Source organism: Balaenoptera borealis (assembly GCF_965194805.1).
Source record: "Balaenoptera borealis genome assembly, chromosome: 4".
Classification (NCBI taxonomy): domain Eukaryota; kingdom Metazoa; phylum Chordata; class Mammalia; order Artiodactyla; family Balaenopteridae; genus Balaenoptera; species Balaenoptera borealis.
In genome coordinates, this window is record NC_138861.1 from 28,531,849 (window position 1) to 28,555,980 (window position 24,132).

General features: G+C 36.3%; 2 protein-coding genes and 1 long non-coding RNA gene across 13 annotated transcripts in view; 1 reads left to right on the forward strand and 2 right to left on the reverse strand.

Annotated features, from left to right (window-relative positions):
• LAMTOR3 (late endosomal/lysosomal adaptor, MAPK and MTOR activator 3) overlaps positions 1-9,879 on the reverse strand; it is a 92,811-nt gene extending 82,932 nt beyond the window's left edge. For 3 of the 5 annotated variants that reach the window (XR_014244277.1, XR_014244278.1, XM_082391021.1), the window contains exons 1-3: positions 9,738-9,879; positions 9,376-9,421; positions 6,756-6,790 (exon numbers count right to left, since the gene is read on the reverse strand). Coding sequence is in view for 3 of the 5 variants with exons in the window: in XM_082391021.1 (XP_082247147.1) it covers positions 6,756-6,790; positions 9,376-9,384 (44 nt within the window). In the remaining 2 variants the exon portion in view is untranslated. The remainder of the gene's footprint in view (positions 1-6,755; positions 6,791-9,375; positions 9,422-9,737) is intronic. The other 2 variants (XM_082391022.1, XM_082391023.1) reach the window with 1 other exon arrangement.
• Positions 9,880-10,078: 199 nt separating this feature from the next.
• Positions 10,079-20,400, forward strand: LOC309628250. Its single transcript, XR_014244295.1, has 2 exons — positions 10,079-10,650; positions 19,936-20,400. It is a non-coding gene; the product is annotated as an uncharacterized lncRNA (long non-coding RNA).
• Positions 14,798-24,132, reverse strand: part of DNAJB14 (DnaJ heat shock protein family (Hsp40) member B14) — a 49,162-nt gene continuing 39,827 nt past the window's right edge. For all 7 annotated transcript variants that reach the window (XM_082391008.1, XM_082391003.1, XM_082391006.1 and 4 more), the window contains 2 exons: positions 23,636-23,808; positions 14,798-19,806 (listed from right to left, as the gene is read on the reverse strand). In XM_082391008.1, the coding sequence (XP_082247134.1) occupies positions 19,682-19,806; positions 23,636-23,808 (298 nt within the window). In that variant the 3' untranslated portion in view covers positions 14,798-19,681. The remainder of the gene's footprint in view (positions 19,807-23,635; positions 23,809-24,132) is intronic.

Below are 24,132 nucleotides of genomic sequence, written 5' to 3' on the forward strand. Positions count from 1 at the left end.
TAGCTAGAGAGAAAAAGTCAATGCCTGGCTTCAGAACTTCACAGGACAGGCTGCCTCTCTTGTTAGGGGTTAATACACCTGGTGACCTTAAGTTGAAGCAAAATGCTCATTTACCATTCTGAAAATCCTAGGGTGCTTAAGAATCAATGTTACATCTACTCTGCCTGTGCTCTATAAATGGAACAACAAAGCCTGGATGATAGCACATCTATGTACAACATGCTTTACTGAATATGTTAAGCCCACTGTTGAGACCTACTGCTCAGAAAAAAAGATTCCTTTCAAAATATTACTGCTCATTGACAACGCATCTGGTCACCCAAGAGCTCCGATGGAGATGTACGATGAGATTAAGGTTGTTTTCATGCCTGCTAACACAACCTCCATTCTACAGCCCATGGATCAAGGAGTACTTTGGACTTTTGAGCCTTATTATTTAAGAAATACATTTCATAAGGCCACAGCTGCCATGGACAGTGATTCCTCCAATGGATCCGGGCAAAGTAAATTGAAAACCTTCAGGAAAGGAGTCACCACTTTAGATGCCATTAAGAACATTCATGCTTCATGGGAAGAGGTCAAAATAACAACATGTACAGGAGTCTGGAAGAAGTAGACTCCAACCCTCATGGATGACTTTGAGGGGTTTAAGACTTCAGTGGAGGAGGTAACTCAGATATGGTGAAACAGCAAGAGAACTAGGATTAGAAGTGGAGCCTGAAGATGTGACTGAATTGCTGCCATCTCAGGATAAGACTTTAATGAATGAGCAGTTGCTCTTTATGGACGAACAAAGAAAGTGGTTTCTTGAGATGGAATCTATTCCTGGTGAAGATTCTGTAAAGATTGTTGAAATGACAACAAAGGATTTAAATATTACAAAAAACTTAGTTGATAAAGCAGCAGCAGGGTATGAGAGGACTGACTCCAATTTTGAAAGAAGTTCTACTGTAGCTATAAAATGCTATCAAACAGCCTTGCATCCTTCAAAGAAACTGTGAAAGGAAGAGTCAATCGACATGGCAAACTTCACTGTGCTCTTACGTTAAGAAAGTGCCACGGCACCCCAGCCTTCAGCACCCACCACCCCGATCAGTCAGCTGCATCAGCGCTGAGGCAAGACCCTCCACAAGCAGAAACATTACAGCTCACTAACGGCTCAGATGACGGTTAGCATTCTTTGGCAAAAAAGTGTTTTTTCAAGAAAGTGTTTCTTACCTAAGGCATGTACATCGTTTTTTTAGACATAATGTTATTACACGCTTAACAGACTACAGTATTAGTATAAACATAACTTTTATATGCAATGGGAAACCAAAAAAATTGTGTGACTCGCTTTATTTCGATATTCACTTTACCGTGGTGGTCTCCTCAAAAATATGTTTACTGTCCCTACTATATCCCCGAATTACCCCCTCCTTATGGTGTTAACCTTAATATTTTAACCTAGGAATGAGGAATATTAATATTAACTTAATGTGCAGATACTGAAATTAAACTTTCTAAAAATCTCATTGTCAAAAATTTTCAAGTCAGGGAAGTGTGATTAAAATTCAAGTAGAAAATGTTACAAACAAAACTACTTATCTCCCTCACATTTAAAATAAAAATGATGAAAACAACTGTGTCTCAATATTTACTGGCATTATTTTCTATTATCATTCAATCTTGAAATTATCTATGGATTAAAACGTACTCTATAAAATTAATACATAAAAACAAATATTTGTCAAAGTTAAAAACTAGGTTATATGAAAACATATCCTACAGATACTTGTACACATGCAAATTAACTTTGTGCAACTGTCAATAGCAACACTACTTGAAAGAGGAAAGGACTGGAAACTTAACTGTCCATCAAGAAGGACAAATTAAATATGTTATGACACGCATAAACCATGGAATATTCTGCAACCACAAAAAAGAGCTCTTTATGTACTGAGTAATTGACCTCAAAGTTACATTAAGTGAAAAAACACACATTTTGAATAGCGTGTACAAGAACCAACAACTTATGTAATATCATGTGTAGGCATGTGAGGGTATACGTTGCAATGGACTAAACGTTTGCCATCACCCACAAAATTCGTATCCTGAAACCCTAATCCCAGTGTGCTGTTATTTGAAGGTGGGGCCTTTGGGAGGTAACTGATCATGAGGATGGAGCTCTCAAGAATAGGATTAGCAGCCTTATCAAAGGCCAAAGAGCTAGCTAGCCCTCTTTCCACCACATGAGGATATGAGAAGTCAGCAACCTATAACCCAGAAGACAGCCCTCACTGTAACCAGACCATGCTGGCACCCTGATCTCAGACTTCTAGCCTCCAGAACTGTGAGAAATAAATTTCGGTTGTCTATAAGAAATCCAGTCTATGGTACTTTGTTATAGCAGCCTGAACTAAGACATATGAGTATATGTGCAAATACATGTGCTAATATACATTTGCTTGCAGGTGCATAAAATCTCTCTGAAGGTAACAGTGGGTGCCTCTGAGACAGGAGTTGTGCAGCTGAAGGACAGGGATGGGAGGCTCTTCACTCTATGTCCTTCAGTTAACTTTCGAATTTTGAACTTTATAAATGTATTGTCTACTCAAAAAATAAGCCAATTGAAAAACAGGTAAAGAGTACTAAAAAATGTTTAGAAATATTTGTATCACCATAGGTGACTTCTTTTTTCTTATTTTCATGGTAATTAATTTAAAGGCCAATTAATGCACCAAAAGAGGAGGAAGAAATAAAAGGACATTCTTTTTAATGGATTTCAAATCCACAGGTATAAAAGCCCAACAAAGTAGAAAAAGGACTCATATATTTAAAGGACCCATTTAAAGAAATCAGGTCACAAATATAAAACGTGTTTCCAATTCTATACACAGTGAACGAAGAAAAACATGAATACATCTTACTAATAATTGAAAATAACTAAGATGTATTAATAGGTATGCTACACTTTGAGGGGATAAATTGAATTTTATGAAATATCCTGCAGAAATCTAAACTTTAAGCTAAGTGAAACAAATATTTTTATCCTAAAAAAGCAAATGTTACATTAGTAATCAAAGATATCATACTTAGTTCTATTCATATAATGATGAAACATTTGGTTTTAACACAAGAAGCTGTGAATATTAAAGCCTGAGACTGTTTTGAGTCACAATTAGATTTGAAAATACAAATCCAAGAACTATATTTAACAGAGAATTCAAATGAACAAAAGCACATTCCACTCACATGTATCTCTGACTTGGTTGTTGAAAGTCATAACGGTAAGAATTAAAAGCGTGAACCCACAAGATAGGGGTAGGGGATTAAGAGGTACAAACTATTATGTATAAAATAAGCTACAAGGATATACTGTACAACACAGGGAGTAGAGCCAATATTCTATAATAACTATAAATGGAGTATAACCTTTAAAAAGTGTGAATCACTATATCGTATACCTGTAACTTATATAATATTGTACACTGGGGCTTCCCCGGTGGCACAGTGGTTGAGAATCTGCCTGCCAATGCAGGGGACACGGGTTCGAGCCCTGGTCTGGGAAGATCCCACATGCTGCGGAGCAAATGGGCCCGTGAGCCACAACTACTGAGCCTGCGCGTCTGGAGCCTGTGCTCTGCAACAAGAGAGGCCGCGATAGTGAGAGGCCCGCGCACCGCGATGAAGAGTGGCCCCCGCTTGCCGCAACTAGAGAAAGCCCTCGCACAGAAACGAAGACCCAACACACCCAAAAATAAATAAATAAATAAATAAATTTAAAAAAAAGAAAGAAAGAAAGGAAGAAAAAGCGTGGACCCACAGCTCTGGAGCCAGGTTACCTGTGTCCAAACCCCGTAACTTTACATACATCTAGCAACAAATCAAAGTGTATATTCTATGACTTTTCTTTACGTGTTATTACTTATCCATCCTTTTAGCTCTTGGGTGCAATAAGCCCACTTTCAAGAAATGATCATGAAAATGAACCAAAGTGGCCTCAGTCATTACGGGATAAAAACACACAGTACTAATCCCTTTCCTTCCACTGTGGAAAGATTTTCATTATGTTTTTACAAATATCCTTTTCACATATATCAACTATGCTTCTGTTCCTATATTTTGTCTCCAGTGTGGTATTCCTCCCTCTCCCCAGGCCAATTTTATCATCATTTTAATATGCTAAGCCTCCAATAAGGTAAATACAGGTAAGCACAGAAAGCCCTTGTTTTGTATGGTTCCAATATGGACACATTTTAGTTACCACAATTTAGTTAAATAATACCACTCTGCCCCAGCAGCTTGGATAAAGTCTCAGTTAGCTGGTATATTAGCTGAACAACTGCATAAAGTACAAGCTTAGCTAACTCTTCAGTTCACAAATCACTATGTAAGGAATTCTGTAAATAACAGATGCAAATTGTGACCAGTAACCAGTCACACCGCTTCTTTCAGAGTGTGTTGGTGATTGTTCATGGAGCATGTTATGCAGTTTTTGAAGAGACAGCAAAGCACGTTGTAGTTTTGTTACTTTCTTGTCTTCCAGTGACAAACCATGTGACCAGAAAAAAAAAAAAAGGATAACTGAAATAGGGAACAGCCAATAAAGATGAAATGCAGCAAAGAAATGAAAAGTGATAATGCTGGAATAGAGAGTAAACGGAGTTATGGAAGAAAGAGGTGGCTGAGGAATGCTGACGCTTGCTGCTGTGCACTAGATGTGCAGCCAGAACAGCTTAGTGAAAGCAAATGTCCTGATGTAAATTAAGAAAAGCGGTTGTGATGAACAGGATAAAGATGTCCCAGAGGAAGTGACACTGGCAAGGACCTCACATTAAAGGAACTCTCAGAGACATTTCACATCACTGAAAGTACAAAGGACAGGTACTTCCCTGGTAGCGCAGTGGTTAAGAATCCGCCTGCCAATATACTGGGGACACAGGTTCGAGCCCTGGTCCTGGAAGATCCCACATGCCGCAGAGCAACTAAGCCTGTGCGCCACAACTACTGAGCCTGCGCTCTAGAGTCCGCGAGCCACAACTACTGAGCCCATGTGCCACAACTACTGAAGCCCATGTGCCTAGAGCCCGTGCTCCGCAACAGGAGAAGCCACCGCAGTGAGAAGCCCGCGGACCGTAACAAAGAGTAGCCGCCACTTGCCACAACTAGAGAAAGCCCGCATGCAGCAACGAAGACCCAACGCAGCCAAAAATGAATAAAATAAAATAAATTAATTAAAAAAAAAAGAAAGTACAAAGAACAAACTTTTGGAAGCTAATCCAAAGTTAGAAAGAAATATGCCAATTTGCCAGGCACAGAAAAGATGTCTGTTCCTTATCTGAAGGATATACCTTTCAAATATCTGAAGGTACAATATATGAAAAGAAGTGGAAAAACACTGTTCAAACTACTTTTGATACTTTTTTTCAAAGAAATAAACATGTTAATTCTCAATGTTTCTAATGTTTTAAATTATAGTGTATTAAACAAATATTAGTTTTAGCACTTGTTTCCATTTCCCTAAATATAACCAACAATAAGAGAAGTTTTAATGTGTTGGCAACATTTTTTAAAGGTCACAAAACCAAAGTAACTTTTCCCATTGATTATTAAAATTGCTTTGGACAGCTGCAGCTTGTTCGGTCATTTTTATAGCCCTGCCCTGCTGTGCAAAGCCGAGGCTGCTGCTACTGCTGATCATTAGGCTGAGAACAGCGTCGGCAGCTCGTCTTTACAGCTGCCAGTACTAGGAGGCAGGCAGTAAAAATGAATCTAAGTATCACACTAACATAAAGTCAATGGTAACAAATAACACTTCAGTAGTGATTTCTTCCTGAGCAGAGAAGAATATAGATAAATCAAAACTAGAAGATAATGCTAATTTCAACTGCTCTGTAATCAGAGTAAAGGCACAAGCCTAGGCAAACCACACAAACCAATTTAGGCAAAAATCCAAACAAGGGTTTGTTTTTTTTTTTCCCCCCACCTATGTAAATTGACATCTAAAACCTTTTTAACATCAAATAGATTCGGAGAATAAGAAATTAAAAAAAAAAAACAAAGGATCTCACTACATATTCTGCTATACTAATTCAAAGGTTAATCAATTCTTCTGGAATGTGAAAATGGATGTCTCAATATATTCCTCTCTTTCATGCCCTTAACTCTAAGGTATCATTTTACATTAAACTAAATGTGAATTTTAATTCAACTAAAGTGACAAAGTCCTTTGAATCAGTAAAATACCTAAAAGGAAGTCACTGTCCTCAACACAAGAGCCTAATTTACAAAATGGTGCATCAAATGGACTGTGGGCAGGTAGGTGAAAGCCTTGTGATTTTTCCAAGTATGAGCTGCTAAGTCTAGCATTTTCTGGTTATGTAGACTCAGCAATTAGGTCTTACAAGCAATGTTAAAAATAAAGGCAAATTCTTAGGTTTTTTCCCCTTGAAATTACTCCAACTACTTCAAAGTATAATCCAGTAAATCGCTATGAAAGAACTCTAAAGTGGCAAGAAATCTGGGTTCTAGCCCTCGGGCATTCACTAGCTGTTTAACCTCAGACAAGTCATGTAACTTCTCTAGGGCTCATGTTGTTTATCTGCAAACTCAAAGCACATCACTTGTGCTACATAAGATTGTTAGATATTTGCAAGTGCTAAATAATAGCATAATACACACATATTAGTCTAAGATAAACAGAAACAAAATACTACATAAAATTAACATGTGTTAAGCAGAATTTATTTACTAACAAATTAGTAATTTTTTACCTTGGTAATTTTTTGTACAGGAATCGTTTTAGGTCCTGAAAGAAAATATAAAAAATCGTATTATAATAATAATGCCTTGTACTGGTTCTCTAGACACTGTCCTATCCACATCTCATGTAACTTAAGTATTCATTCATAACCATTCTTGCTTGTGTTCTTTCTCTTTCTGATTTTGAGGCTTTAACTAGTTGTGTGATTTCCAGCAAGTTAACTAACCTTTTTCTCTAAGCCTGTTTCATTATTTGTTGAGTAGGGATAATTATAGAACCTACATCATAAGATTGTTATTGAAGTTTATTGATACGATGCATGTAAAGTGATTAGCATATCCAGAAGTGGAAACACAAATACATATTAGCAGTAATATTAGATCATACTTTTCATACTACTGTACATCTTCTTGTTGCTAACTTTGTGTTCACTTGAGAATATATTATGAACATCTTTCCATATCCACAGACTTTCTAACAACACTTTAACAGTCTTGGGTAAGTTGATGAGCTTCTCTGAAACTCAGTTTCCTGCATGACTAAAGACAAACCACAATGTGTGTCAAGTGTTTAGCATGGAACATAATTACGACTAAAGAAACAGAAGACTACATTGTCTCATTACACTCTCTCATCTGGGGAGTTTCATTGACAATCCCGGCATCAATTATGAGCTCTACATACGTAAATCAGACACCTGCTGTTTTGGCCCTTTAATCCCTACTATTCTCCAAATCTGGACGTTCACTTTATTTCATGTTATCACCACCAGCTTACCTTTGCACACACTATCACAAAGCTCAACTCATCACTTTCCATCCGAAATCCAGATTTCCCCAATCTCTTCTTGTTTCCACTAATGGCACTACCAATCCCTGTTACTTACTCAGCTTTGAAACAAAGTAATATTTAACCCAAAACTCACATGTGTCACTTTAAGAATCACTTGTGAAGCCAAATGTTTTTAAACTGATGTTCTTCTCTCCTTTCCAAATGACGTTACAGTTTAGGTCCAGTTTATTGTTTATGACTTACACTAGCCTCCCAATTGGTATGACGGTCTACCATTTCTACCCCACACATTTCTGCACAATGCCAATAATCATATTATTCTCCTTCTCTAAATCTATAGTTGCAGTGATTCTCAACCCTGGCTATGGAAAACACCTGGAGAGCATAAAAGGAACTCTGATGCCTGGTTTGGAGGTGCTCCCCAGATGATTCCCTGTGCAGCCAAGATCAAGAATCAATGTCTCAAAGGCTCTCCACTGTTTACCAAATTATGTACAAATTCTGTAGACATTTGAGGCTCTCTACAATATGGTCTACAACTAATTTTACAGTCCTCCTTCCTACCACTCCCTCATACATTTCCTCAGCCGCAGCTGAACTGGACTATTCACAGCTCCTCCACATACATCTTTTCCTTTCCTATCTCTAACTTTGCTTATGCTATTCGTTCTACTAGTAATACCTCCTCGACCTTTAAAAAAAAAAAATTGCTACTCATCATTTAGAGCTAATCTCAACCACCAAATACTCCAAACCAGCTTTCCTGATAAAGACAAACCGAGGCAATCCCTCTTTCCCTTGAATTTTTACACAATAATGTATGCACATCTATGATCACTTGTTTTATTATACTTTTTTTTTAACTTTAGAAACCCTTAAGGAAAGAAATCATACCTTAGTCATTTTTATTTCTGTCACAGCCCTTACTACAGCAATCTTTTCAAGGGAGATGCTCAAAAGAATTTAGTGATTTGATGATGCCTGGAGAACGAGGCCTCAAAAATATAATGGAAGGCACCCAAAAATGGAGTGATAAAGGCATAAAAAGTTGCTAACTGTAGAAAAACATAATCTTGCAACCTAAACAGAAAAATCCGATTCATACTGATGTTGAATGACCACTTAGTGTACTGGTTAAGAGCATGGGCTCTGGAGCCAGTCTGCCTGGGTTGCTATCTTGACTCCGCAACTTCCTAGTTGTGTAACCTGAGGAAGTCACTTGATCTTTCTGTGCCTTAGCACTCTCATCTGTAACACAGGGATAATAATAATAGTGCCTACCTCATAAAAGTTACTGTAAGAATTAAATGAGTGTATGTTCAACGTTCCAAAGAATGTTTAGCATGTATGTCAGCAAAATAACAGTACGTAAACTATAAACAAACACAGACGTTAATAGTATTAATTACCTGCTGTTTCTAGGAGTGAAGTTCTCTAAATTTAGAATTTTGGTTGTATTGCTGTGCTAAAGAGGTGTTGGTTATAAATCATCTGCAATTGTTACAATGAGCTCAGAGAGACATGACACTTACTGGAAAAAGATTCAGAGCAACAAACCATCATTTAGAAATCGAAATGGTAGATATGCAGAGCTTCTCTCATGCCCGCAGGACTGGGGCGTGGGAAAAATAAAAGCTTCTCAACCTCAGGCACCTTAGAGTCCTCCACGCCCACTCCAGGCAGAAACTCGGGACCCCGCAAACTACTCAAATTAATCTCTCACTTCAGATCCTAGCGAAAATAATGAAGTGGAGGGAAGCGCTAAAACGAAACAAATTTGTACTTGGGAAGCGCTACCTCTCCCCGCCCACTCTCTCCTTCCTCTTGTGTTAACTCACATCCGCCATGATGAACCCCTTCCTCTCGCAGGATCAGTCTCCACGCCTGAAAAAGAAACTCCTGGTGACTCTCCTCTCACCACTTCCTCGCCCTCCCCACCTCCAACCCAATACGCGGGGTCAGCTTTCCTCAGGGTCAGACAAGGATCCGCGGCTCCAGGGCTCGTGCCAGGGAGGCTGAAGGCACTCGGAGTTTCCACAAACCCAGACGGGTAACCGAGATGCCTGACCTCAGCCCACTCCACCCTCATCCCCAAAACTCAGGCCTAAAGGGGAGGCGAAAGGGGCGTCCTCTCTTCCGTCTCACCGCCCGCGCCACCTGCGGGCCCAAGCCTAACACCGGGCAAACTGGCTCCAGTTACCTGGGTTTCTGGGCTGCCCGGTTCCCTGAGCTGTCACTTCAGAGGACAGCTTCTGACACAGGTTCCTGTAAAAGCCGCTGTCACGTGATTAGTAACCGCCTCCGTACTCCAGGAAGCACTTCCCAGACCTTCGACCCCGGTGACGCCGGATTTCCGGGGAGGTGCTTCGGCAAAAGGGAGCGCGCAGCCGCGCGACGCGCCCAGCCCGACTCCTGCCCCCCAACCCGGGTGCTGCTTCCTGCGCCTACGCAGAGACACGGACGTCGCGACCTCTGCTGTCGGATCGAGATTCGTAAGAGATCGCCGAGCCGTGAAGACCCCCGGAAAACGCAAGCAAGAAGACGTTTTTGTTTGGAGAGGGTGGAAAAATCTCATTAGTTCTTTTAGGGCCCGTTATCTTAAAACCTCTTCTTGTAGATGGAGAAATTTGAAAGGGTGGTGTTACACGCTGAACAGCAAACACCAGATTGCCTGTGATTAGAAGTCCCAGGTCCATAGGTTTCTGACCCCAATTTACTAGTCTCTTTTGGCTTTCCCATGGGTGCTGCCCACGTACTGTGACTCAAGGCCCTGTCTAGATTGAATCGAGGATCCATGAGCTTTCTGGAGATCTGAGTTATGTGTGTACCTCAAGCCTCTACATATGCAGACATTGGACAACCTTCTTTCATTGGCTCTTGACGTAGAAGGCCATACCTTTAAGGACTGCCTACATTACTTTTCGTTTGGTGCATTGCTTGTGTGCACATTTAAGGAAAACCTACAGTAGGTGGTAGGAAAATGAGGTCTATGGGAACTTGTTTTCGACTGATTGTCAACTCCAATCCCAAAAAGTAGAAGTGCAAAAGGAACCATAGCCCAAGACGTGGTGAAAAGATACTTATGTCCTAGTTATCCTTAGGAGGATGAAATGGTAAACTACAAAGCTCCCAGCTGTTACAAATGACCCCCTTGTCATTACAAGTAAACTTGACAGTTCCATAGCAACTGACGTCATTGAAGAGCACTTCCTTTTCCTTCCTTTCATTTCTTAGCTTCTAGGACACTGCACTTATTTTAGCTCCTCACCCACTCTAGCCTCCTCTTAAATGAAGGCATTTAAAGCTTGTCTTTGATTCCTCTGCTGTTTTTCCCTTTCCACAGTGTCCTGAGAATGTGAGTCCTAAATCTGCACCTTTCATCTGAGTTCTAGGTTCACATTTTCAGCTGCTTGTTGGATGTTGAATATTTCTACACATATGTCTGTCAGTTCTAACTCAAAAGCTCTAAAAACTCCAGTAAACCTGTGTTTCCTGATCTATGTCCATGTTGGTTCCAAGATTCCATCAGGTATCATGTTTGCTCTCTTTCCTTCTTCATGTTCTTTTCTTCCTTAACAATGTTTTTTTACATCTAGATTTTTTCAGTTCTTCATTCAAACCATTATTCCATTCAGCAAGACTGTATCGATAGCCACTTAACAATGGCCAGTTAAACCTTTCTAAAATAATGTACATTATTGCTGATCAAAAAATCTTTAGTGATATACCATTGCAGACAATAGTTGATGTAGTTTTTAATCTGGCACTAACATGTCATTTTATTTTACTTCTAAATGCACTCTACTGTGAATCCTATACTCCCAGCCGAATTGATTACCTCACCCTTCCATCCAAATGACTCTTATTTTCCCATGCTAGTTGTGGAGGTTCCTGAATCTGAAATGTTTATTTCTCTCGTAGGAGAGGCAAAACTTCCTTCTACCTTCTTTGATTTTGTGGCTGGGTCTAACAATGAAATTAACAGACAGATTAACAGGAGGAAAATCATACAAATTAATTGAATATTTTTACATGTACATGGGAGTCTTCAGAAGGAAAATGAAGACCCAAAGCCATTAGGCCCAAAGTTTATATACCTTTTTACACAAAAAACAATAAATTGTGGGGATGAGACAGACAAGGGGGCTTGGGCTAGGGGCAGTAGATTGTACAACAGTAACTATTAAACGTATGGGATAAACTAATGGAAGATAAGGGTTATTTTAGTAGGTTTGTTTGCACAGGTCCATTTCAGTGTCAGTTCCATCTCTGGTGGTAAGAATGTTCTTCTTTTCCTGGTAGAGGGAGGGAACCTTTCTCACGGGAAGTTTTATAACAAGCCTTTAAGTAGAAGTAGGAGGTCAGAGAGCCCTTCCTGCATTTGCTGTTTCCTAGTGCCTTCAGATCAAAATAATCAATATGCTAAAGTGGCATATTTCAGGGTGGCATGTTCTAAACCCCTTCATTTTCTGCCTTAGTTATTTAAATCTTGTTTCCTTATAACACCTTCTCATCCATCACATTCTCTTGAATGCTCCTATATACTACCAAGAATGATAGATATTTATTTGTGCATAATTATGTGTCATAGTTTTAGTTTGTTTACCCAGTGAGACGGTAAGGTCTAGAAAGAAGGGTCATGGTTTAGATTTTTTCCAGTTTCCTACAATGCCTCTGTTTCTTGCATTCTGTAGGTACTCATTTCAACATTTGTAGAATGAAAGTGATTACAAGAAACCATTAGTCCTGGCCCTGACTAAAACTAAAACTCCTTATTTCCCCCTGTACCTCCCCACCATTTGCCCCCAAGTTTGGAGGCAAATAAAAATATGAACTCTAGCGAAATTCTAATTTCTGGAAGCACTACTTTTCATTTTAACATAATTATCCATTTTAATGACATTATTATATGGTAGTTGACCTGGAAAATATTGCTGATTTTTTTCTTCCTCTTGAGTGGCAAAAAGGGAGAGCACAGCTTTCCAAGATCTCCAAATACTACAATGTCTACAAATTGAAAAATCTAGTAAGATTTTTAATTTCCAAGTGTGGTGGTTTCCAAACTATGGCATGTCAATAGGAGAGTTCCTTATGTACTCAGATTGATCTGTTTGCATTTACCCATCAATAACACTGCTGTTGGTACAGGACTAAGGGAAATATTTACTGACCTAAAAGATTATCAGCACCGTGTGCCAGTTCTCCAAAGTGGGATTTAACAGATGATCTCTGAGGTTCAGAAAGAAACAGATAGTATACACATACATGCATATGCACACAAAATTTTTTATCTCATTATACAAATTTTCTATTTTGTCCTACTATGTACACAGTATACTAGTACATTATATAGTCAACAAACATACACATGTTAAAGTTCTGAGTTCATTATATCAGAGCCTTTGTTTCTGCTTCTCTTTAGCTTAAATTTCTCTTAGCTGTTGTATACAGCAGAGCTCTCAATTTTTTTGTTTTTTTTTTAGATTCTGGTTTCCTATCAAAAAATCAACAATCAATCATCTGGACTTAGGCTGGCTCTGCTGTCTGTGTGAAAATTCTATTGGTATTCAAACTCGTATGGGGAGGAGAGTCTTGCTGATTCTCCAACATACAAAAATGAAAATTTTATCACTTACACTGGCCAAGTTGGAAAATGTCTTACAAATTTTGATTTTGGCTCTGGTTTGGGATTTGGCCCATTGAAAATACAATAAGGTCTATACAATAACTTTCTCTTCTGTACTATCACCCATGATCACCACACCCTGGACTTAGGCGGTCACCTCAGAAATCACTAATTCCCTCGATCTCTGGCTTACATCTAATAGTCAGTGAAACCACTCACTTGTCAACATCTTAAATGCCCCTACCATCTTTCCTGCTTGACAGAACCTCAAATTTGGAAGAGTTAAATGAGTTGTATTCTACATGTCTATGCCAAGGCTGCTGGATTAAGTTGGAAAAAATACACAAAATTTAACAGATTGTAAATTCTGTCACCAATGTGGGACCCAAAGAAATCCTACTTTTCACTAGTCAGATGACTCAGTGAAAATGATTCCTTCAAATTGTCTTCATTCTTTTTGAAGTGTCTGCTTATCATCCTCTCCACCCCCTAATTTTCCATAAACTGCTTATCTCATTAAGAAAATACAAGCCATAACCCATATATTCCTTTCTGAAAGAATGCTGGTGGTGTCTCTTAGCTAAAGTAATTATTCCATCTTTTCAGTGGCTCCAACATCCTCTAGAATATCAGGTACTTAATGCTATTATCCTTCTTTTTCTCTATTTTTTCACTTTCTACTTGCCCCTTTCCACCAGAATAAAAAGAATTAGTAAGGTCTCTCGTAATAAGTAGTAAGGTTTCATGTAATAAATAATAATTGAAAAAACAAAAGCCTTCTTAGAAACCACATCTTCCAGCTACCACCCCTTTTCTCTACTTCTTTTCATAGCCAAATTTTTGGAAAGTTTTTAATTGCTGCCTCCATTTATCCCAAATCCAATCAATCAAATAATTCTCTTGATTCTACATCCTGACTGTATCTCAAAGTCAATCACTATCTATATTCCTACTCTGGTCCAAGCCATGATCATCTCTCCTTTGACAATACTTCCTATCATTTCCTACATTCACTTTTGCCCTCCAGTCTTCTTTGCACAACAACTAAAATGTTATTTTAAAAACTCAAGTCTCATCATGTTAACTCCTTCATTAAAAATCTCAAAGTTTTTCTTTGAACATAAATCATCATGGTTTATATATAGCCTCATGGGATCTGGCCCTTATCTTATTTTAATTCTCTAACTTAGCCTGGCTTCCTATGTCATAATCATACAAGTTTGTTTTTACTTCTGTAAAGTTTCTATGACTTTATCAACTTAGCACACTCTGCCTGAAATATTTATCTAGCATTCACCTCACTCCTACTTATCTCATCTTTTGGGTTTCAGCTTAAGCTCACTTCCTCAGAGAAACCTTCCCTAATCCTCCCAGAGTAGGTTAAGTCTTCTAGATATATGCTTTTGTTGTACCTTGTAATTTTCTTTGTAGCATTCATCATAATTATAATTAGTTATTTACTTGACATTTATTTCCCTTGCTAGATGTAAACTTCATAAGGATTTTTGCCTTCTTCAGTGATTAATTCCCATATTACTGCCTGGGTTATAGCAAACATTCATACATTTGTTGAATGGTTGAATGAATGAAGGAAAGGGCATATTAAGAATGTAAAACATGATAAAAACAAACCCTTTACAGTGAGAACAGACCTTCTTTTTATTCATATATTGAGATAAACTGCAGAGACTGAAAGACAAAAATTCATCATAAATCATTCAGCAGAACATTCATTAAAAATCAAATGCATTTTCTTTAACAGAGTTCTCACACAGAAAATTTTATTTTATATAAGTCTGATATAACATTAAATATTTTACAAATCAGACATTTCATTTTGAAATCTAATTGTATAATCTTGAATGCACTATAGACAAAGTAAGATCTCCTTTACCAATTTCACTTCATTTAACTTATACAAGGCTTCCATTAAAATTCCATCACACCTTGAAAATTACCTGCAGCTTTTAAAAAACATGATCTAAACTTCATATGGAAAGAAAGTCTTATGTAGCAACCCAAAAATTGAAAAAACAAAAAAGGTAAGAAGCATTTCTTAATACAAATGAATTACAAAAATATTATTTATGTGTGAGTTTCTTTCTTCTCATTGATATAGACATCCATCCATACAGAGTCCAAAGCAGTTCATTTTTAAATTGATGCTTAAAATACTCCGATGTCATCGAAAAATCTCTATTATTTTAGTGGTGCTCTTAAATGGCAAAGTAGAATATCAGATTAGAATGTCCCAACTCCTGGGCTGAAGTGAATGAGACATTCACATTCATGCCAGATGTCATCTGTTACGCAGTTACCAGACAGCTTGGCAACGAGTAATTCCAATTTTTTATGGTAACTTACTAAAACATTCCAAGAAACACTTCTTACCCCTACATACTTCCAGATTGCTATAGAAAGATACAATTATATTTGAAGTATGGGCCTTATAATAGGAATCTCTGTTAAAATATGGAAAAGATCAACAGAAAGAATCCACACCAATGAAATTCTGTGGACTGATTTTCAAAGTTAGAAATAAGAAAATCCACTGCTAATGGAAGCCCTGCTCTGTGCAAATATAATGTGGTATATATTAAACAATCACATATTTGAGGTATTAGCTGGAAAATATATATATATATGTATATATATATATATATATATATATATATATATACACACACACACACGTATACATGGACACATCCACAGAATATTCACAAATCTATTGGCCCCAAAACCAGCAGATAATAAAATTAAATAAATGAAAAGGAATCACATACCAACAGGAAAGTTACACACAAGGAATTTACAAAAAATGCGGTTACATAATCCTTAATATAAGGAATATGTTTTGAACTAGTGTTTTGAGGGAAAATGTTTCCATTTATATGAAACTGTCCATTTAATAGTAATGAAACAAAGAGGAAGCCTGAATTCGAGGACTGTATCGCCTGCCAGATTATTAAAGGAATGTGCAACAATGCTTGAAGATCCTCATTCTACCCACTTCTTCTTTGAACTTAAAAATTAGAATTAAAAAAACTGAAGTTATTGTGAGACTACTCTCTTTTCTTTTTGATGGGTTTATAGAGAATTTTATGGACTTTAGGCACTAGTCCAATATGGCCAAGAGACAAGGTTTTTCAGCTATCTAGTACAGATTAAGATTTATTGTTCATTTTCAGGAGGTTTTCTGTTCAGTTAAGAAAAAAGATTATGAATGCCTTTTCAGTTGGTTCACTCAGTATGAAGACAGACAATAGTAAGAGTAATACTGAACACAAGCTTCATATGGGAAAGCTAAATAAGTGCACAAATTCTCCTTTTGAATCATTTGGTCTTTTGACATAATTCTTACTTAACTAAAAAGACGGCTCATTTGGTCCTCAGGCCAACATCTAGAAATATTTCACTGCCTTAACACAGGTGGGAAATTTTTTTAATGAAATAAGTTAGAATGCATTATTAAGTAATATTAAATGTCACATCTGTTAAATAACAGCTGCATTTAAAAATATTACAAATCAACAAAGGGAAATCAAGAGGTTAACCATTTCTCTCAGTAACAATTTTACATACTAGTATAACTAAAGATTTAACAGGAAGAACACTTAAGCATGAAAGTGCAATTAAAGCAAAGGGCTGGAAATCTATCTTCCTGTTCCTAATAACACCTGAGCTGACATAAAAGCAAAGTGGTTTAATGCACTGGCATATATATACCTTAAGGGCTTACTCTTCTCTACCAAATCCTTGTAATTATCATAAATAATAATGTAATGATTATGAAACAAATACTTATTTAAGCATTCAAATGTAGTCTGTTCCCAAAACATATTGTTTTCACTTATTATTTCTCACTGTTGAGAGTTAAATTCTCAGATTTGATCACAATAAATTCCAAAACTTACAAATGACTAGCACCTATGTGGAAACAAAGGAATTAAAAGAGGAGGAGAAAAGGTACTATTTACTTTCCCCCAAATCCTCGCAAAGACAATGATGTTTGTGTATGTGTTTAAAAAGGGATAAAAATGTAAAGCACTAATAAATATAATTGCTGCCAAACTTCTAAAATACCAGTTAGAAAAGCTAGTAAATCAATACTCAAAGATTGAGGGCTTTTAGGCAATGATTAAAATGAAGAGGACAAGTTATCAAATTAAATTGGAAAGCTCAGGTAGCTAAAAATAAGATGGCAAAATGGAATTTTTGTTAAAAGAGCAGCAAATGTGAAAATCTTACATCTCAAGATAGCTGACACTGTAAATCATACACTTTGATTAAAAAAAAAAGATAGTAGAAGTCTTTTTACTTTGTAGAATTAACCCAAAATTCTAAGACACTTGGACGGGCCTTTACACCATGATATAGGTGACATTAAGGGCTTACTCTTTACTTGCATACTTTACATGTGGCTTAAATTGTCAGGCACTCGATCAGTCATTTCCCACATTTGTTTGAAAATTTTATCAAATGCATTTTATGAAATGAAATGTAATGCAACTGAAATATAATACTGTCCAAAAGCCATGTATGACTTCATAATATATAACTTCACTTAACTTGATAACTTCACCTATCTCCTTAAAGTCAGGATTAAGGGAAAAAGAATCAGTCAACAAGAGTTCAATTCACATAAGCATCAATCACAATAGTGTAAATTTCCCATTAAAACTGGAAAAATAATGGATGAAATTTTTTTCATTTATATTTGTATAAGTTTTCTGATGCATATAAACTTTCAAAGTTAATTAGAATGCTATGACCTTGTTTTTCAGAAACTAATTCTATAGGCTGAAGAAAATATTTTAAATTGTATTTTCTTTTAAGCACGCTATTTTTTTTTTTAAGGTTGCATTTCTAAAAGAAAGTTGGTTAAGCTGTCCAGTTTTCCTAGGATAGTATGCTGTTTAGTTAAACAACTAATTCAATCAAGCATTTCTATTGATTTACCTGGAAAAGGGGATACAAGAGAACATTTAAAAAAGAATGGTCATTTCAGAAGTTCTATTCAACAGATGCTATATAAATTACATTCAGAAAAAAATCTTTAAATAAAAGAACACTGCACTCCAACTAGCATTCTCACACACAAAAAAAACTACCAAAGATGTGTTCATGTTCTGTTAAATAAGTATGAAAGCAAAATCATTAAAATACTACAACTGTTAAACATAGAAGAAAAAAAAAATAGAAGACTAGAAATCAAATAGTTTCATATCCAACATACAGGCACCAAAAACTTCAATTTCCAGCTGATTTTTCCAATTTATATTATGGATTTAATTATAAGGAGCTTATTCCTATAGGATTAATTGAATTACTCAATGGAGAATAGATTTTAGCTCAAATTTTTGTAAGGATAACTTGTTATAAATCACTATTCTACCTGCTGCTATGTTTCTGCTCACTGCTGTATATGGCCAAACAGATCATGCTCTGATCAAGTAAGTCTGCTGTAATCTACCTATATGTTTACGAGCTGGCAATCAGGTTAAAAGGCACAAAGCTTCATTTCAGTAGTAATTTTTCCTATTAGACAATATTAAGAACTCATTTGGTTTCGGATCCTGTTTACTAAGGCTCCTGATCACTAAGAAGAAACTGCAAATTTCCATGGGGGGTAAAACAGGTAGGTCCTGTTCTTCATAAATTTTAGCAGCCTTCAAAGATGTATACATATGAACATTTGGGGGCCTTTTAGTTACTGGAATTGCAAATGACATAACTGCAATTTACTGTTGAAGACCCTTTTTGGTTAATGTTTATATAGCCATTTCCTCATATTTTCTTTAAAATCTATCAGTATAGCATTTCATTTCTATGCATAGCTTAGCAATTCATAAAACTAAATAAATAGCAAACTTATACTTTACACCAGTTCATTTATCTCAATATATAATTTAGAATATAATGGTAATATTAAAAATATCAATTCCCTCTACGCTGATAATGCTACAAGATTTTACACAAAGTTAAACAACTTTTGTTTTTTCTTTTCTTTTTGATAAAGTTTCATTGTAACCTCCACACATTGGACATCTGACAAGGAAAATGCAATTTTGTCATAAAACATTTATTCTGTCACTTTAAACTAAAGTGTCTCATGGAGCTAAACACCAAAAGAATTTAAATAAAAAGGCAATAACCTGTATATACACAAAATGATCATTCCATAAATATTTATATGACAAGGGAAAAAAATTGAGAATCTAAAACCAGAAATTGCTACAGGTGCGATAATCCTTTCTCAAGACATTTTTAGTTAGGAATCATATAAGCTTTTAAAGTGAAAATAATTGCAGAAGCATAACTAAAATATTAATTTTAGTTTTCAGTTCTTTACTATTTAAAGGAGCCAGTAGGTCATAAACAGTCCAAGATTTCAGGGACCAACTATTCAGTTTAGTTTTCAACATCAAATCTTCTTCTTTAGCTCTCATGATGAAACTAAACTTACTTACAGAAAAAATAGAGAGTACTCTAAAAGGTATAAATAAAATTCCAGTTCATCCTCCTTTATAAATACTGGTCAGCCGCTCCAATTCTTTACAGTTGTCCATGCTCAAGGCATCTGCCTTCCTTCGGAGTCGTTCATCATGGTATACTTTTGCTGCATACTGCATATCTGTTTCTGTTAACCAAAAAATATATATTGCTAAGTAAATAGTAATTTAGATCAACTAGTTGTTTAAACTCAAAGATGTTTCATAGAAGTCCTTCAATATATTTCTATTAACTGTTTGTTTGTTTGTTTTTAAAGAAATCCAAGTACTAGGCCTAAAAGCCATTTGGAATCCTACCATGTGAAACAAACACAGAGGGACTTCCTTGGTGGTGCAGTGGTTAAGAATCCGCCTGCCAATGCAGGGTTCACAGGTTCGAGCCCTGGTCTGGGAAGATCCCACGTGCCGCAGAGCAACTAAGCCTGTGCGCCACAACTACCAAGCCCGCGTGCCACAACTACTGAAGCCCTCGTGCTCTAGGGCCCACGTGCCGCAACTACTAAGCCCAAGTGCTGCAACTACTGAAGCCCACACGCCTGGAGCCGGTGCTCCGCAACAAGAAGAAGCCCGCGCACTGCAACAAAGAGTAAGCCCCGCTCTCCGCAACTAGAGAAAGCCCGCCCGCAGCAACGAAGACCCAACGCAGCCATAAATGAGTGAATGAATGAATAAATGAAAGAATGAATAAATAAATCACAGAGCTGCTCTAGAAAAGAAAATAAGGATGGTATCCTATCAACCCTTTCCCTCCTCCACTCCTGTTCCCAAAGGTTTAAAAACTGCTGCTCTAAAGCATTATCTTGACCTCTTATCCCAAACATACCATATGCTATTCAATACTGCTAGTGGTTGTTTTGCTGTAACCTTTTATTAAGGTTCCAGATTAATTAATTATGCCAAGATCTGAGTAGAAAAATTTGCAATCTTGTTCTGAGTTTGCTTGAATTAAAAACATATATAATAAACTTACTAAAGGAACACAAAAGATAAAAACAGCTTGCTATACAATCACAGCAGTGATATTCAGCAAATAAGTACTTCTGACGCTTCCTTCAATATGTGGATAGAAATAGTAAAGAAAAATAAAGGGACTAGAAATCAAACATTCTTCAGGGAAATATTCCTTGTTACTTTCCTGTTATTCTCAGCCATTTCACTGTTTATTAACACTTCTAAAGGGTGGGCTCACTTAGATAAAATGTAACCAAAAACAGTGACCAAATTAGAGGACATCAATCAGGACCACATTCAAAATAAACTCATAGATAAGAGTGTATTCTATTTGTAAAGACTTTCAGAAATGATCAATCAGGTTAGGATTTAACAAATCAATTAAAATCACTCCCCTCCTTTTATTTACAAATGAGGCACTTGTAAAATCCATTTGCAGATGATTCTTTCCAAGTGTGGTAGATAAAGCAAAGTTCACAGGGCTAGTAAATGGCAGAATCTAGATTTCAATCCAAATCTCTAACTCCTAGCCTAATATTCTTTCCATTACCTCAAATTACTGCTTGTATTTTATAAAACACCTTTTACCAATCTAGACATTAGAGAGTGTTAGAAGTGACTCCAAAACAGAAAAATCCTGGCAAAAGTGTATTCAAGCCCCTAACCTATAGATGTGCTGAATTTGTTGAATTTTATATTGAAAATTTCAAACATACACAAGTTGAGTACCACAATAAACACTCTAAAACCCTTTACCTTGATTGACCAAGTCTTCACATTTTGTGAACCTACTGATATTGATCTTGTCAGATTGTTAAAAGATTAAATTATGCCAGAAAAACTACTTGGCTTATGCTAGGGATGGAGTAAAAATAAATAAATAAATAAATAATAATATAGAACACTTATGGATACAAGGCATTACGCTAGGTGTTACCATATATTATCTGTTATGGTCCATATTTTAATGATAAGATAACTAAGATTTAGAGAGGTTAAGTAAGTAGGTAATGCGTTAGTGAAGCCAGGATCTTGCAAGGCAGTCCCAGAGCCGGCGCTTTAAACATAACATTACACTCATTCATAAACATGAATACCTTTCCTTCTTTCTTTCTATTTATGCAGTCAATTCCCAATTTTTATTTAAGGTAATAGAATGTAAGTATGCATAACACCAAAATCACCCGTATTTGGCTGGGGACTAGGACTTGTATTTGAAAATGAGATATCTAATGTGCTCGTCATTCTTTTAGCACAAAATAAGCAGGTCTTTCATACATTCATTCATATGAATTCATTAATCATTCATCCAACTGTTCATATATCCATCAAAAATTTATTCTGCCTATGTTGTACCAACAACTGTGCAAGGTGCTACAGATCAAAAAATTAGGTGAAATAAAATTAAATAAGTAAAATTTGGGAAATACTTCCCTTAAGACCTTTGGCTAATGCACGGTTTCTCAACCTCAGCAATACTGGCATTTGGGGCCAGATAATTCTTGGTGTGGAGGTTGCCCTGTGCGTCCTAGAATGTTAGGCAGCGTCCCTGGCCTTAACCCATCAGATGCCAGTAGCAATCCCTTCCACCCCAACCCCGTGTTGACGCACACAGTTTCCAGATATTACCAAATGTCCCCTGGGAGGCAGGGGCAAATCATTCCCAGCTGAAAAACCACTGGTCTTATGTAACCTTCTTCACTTTGAGAACATACTGATTCACAGACTCAGAGACTTTTTAGAAACTAAGGAGGTTTCTCCTCTAACTTTCAGTATATAGATGAAGAAACCAATGCCAGAGATAAGAACTCTCTTAGAAGTATACAATGGTTATGTTTTATCAAATTTTCCCTGGTGGATAAGAGATGATAATTGCTCCCATTTTCTGAGTATTTACTACATGTGAAACACTTCAACTATTGCCTGATTTAATTTTCACAACAAACCCATAAAGTTAGGTATTAGAGAGAAGACTGTGAGGCACAGTGCCTAGATTATGAAAGCAAATTGGTTTTGAATCACAGATCACCTCAATGACCTTGGGCAAGTTACTAATTAGTCTCCCTATGCCTCAGTTTCCTCATATGTAAAGTGGGTATAATTGCCTCACAGTGTCATTGTGGAGCTTAAATGAGTTAATATATATAAAGGGCCTGGGAGAATGACTGAAAAAATAGGCGTTATATAAATTATAGTTACTTCCTGTTCCCACTCACCATCATCATCATCATCCATTTTATACACGAGGAAATAAATTCATAGAGGTTAGAATATTCGGCCTTAATCACTCAGGTAAAAATTTTAGACCTAGGATTCAACTTTAGTCTGTTTAATTCCAATGTCTACACTATATGGTCTATATTATTATTCGGAACAGTAAGAGAAACAAAAAACTATAATGACAGTTCACATGGAGCATCTCAGCAGATTCTTATGGTCAATAGTCAATCTTTTTATAGATATAACTGCTTAAATTAAGGAAGTTGAGGCTGGAAGAGGCTAAACAAATTAAGTGTTCACAAGAACTTCTCTACCTACAAAATAAGTAAAGGAAAGTGGAATGTCAACAAAACTCATTGTACATTAAGTGTTACCTGTTGAAGCTAAATTAATGAAGAGTTTCAAATTTAATTCTGAAACAGGATACATATTAAAACTGATGACATAGTTTTATACCAGGGTTTTTTTCTTTCTTAGTGGTGCATAAAATAATGTTGCATGTTACAACTGACAACATCTTAAATACAATGAAATTTGATATTATCTACTTATTCCATCAAATATTTATTAAGAACAATAACACAAATACCATTTATTACGTCCTTGCCATGTGCCAAATATTGTTATAAGACCACATGTACATTAAAACATATTGTCTCATTTAAGTACTGGGCTCCGAGTATGTGCCAGGCAATTCTAGAACATTCCTTGAGTAGGGAAATCTACAGTAATCAATTCCAAAGACTCTGAATAAGTTTTTAAATGTTAAATATTTGATAAACTTACTTTGTTGTCTTTCTTTCCAGCAATTATTTCGAATATTAGTCACATAATCTTCTTCCACACTCTTTTCTACCTTTTGCAATAACATTCCTTTATATTCATTTTTAAAGTCTTTGTTGACATAATAAACGACACCCAAGTTTTCTGTCTGCATTTTAATCGTTTGCCCTGATCCACTGTAAAAGAAATGCTTGATCATTATTTTTTTAATTAAAATTGTACATTCTGATCTGCTTCTACAAATCAAGCTAATAAAAATAATTAAAAAGTCAATATTGGTAATCAAGTATTTAATATTATCTCAAATTACCTAAAACCACCATTCATGTCATAAAAAAGTAATCATATTTTAATACATTATGTTCCTATAAGTTCTCTCAACTTATAGTTAATAAAAATCTTATTTGGAAGAAATAAATTACTTCTTATTTTTAGACCAGTCTGTTTTTAATACTATATAATCACTAGCAATATGATTTTACAAAGTTTCCATTATAGTC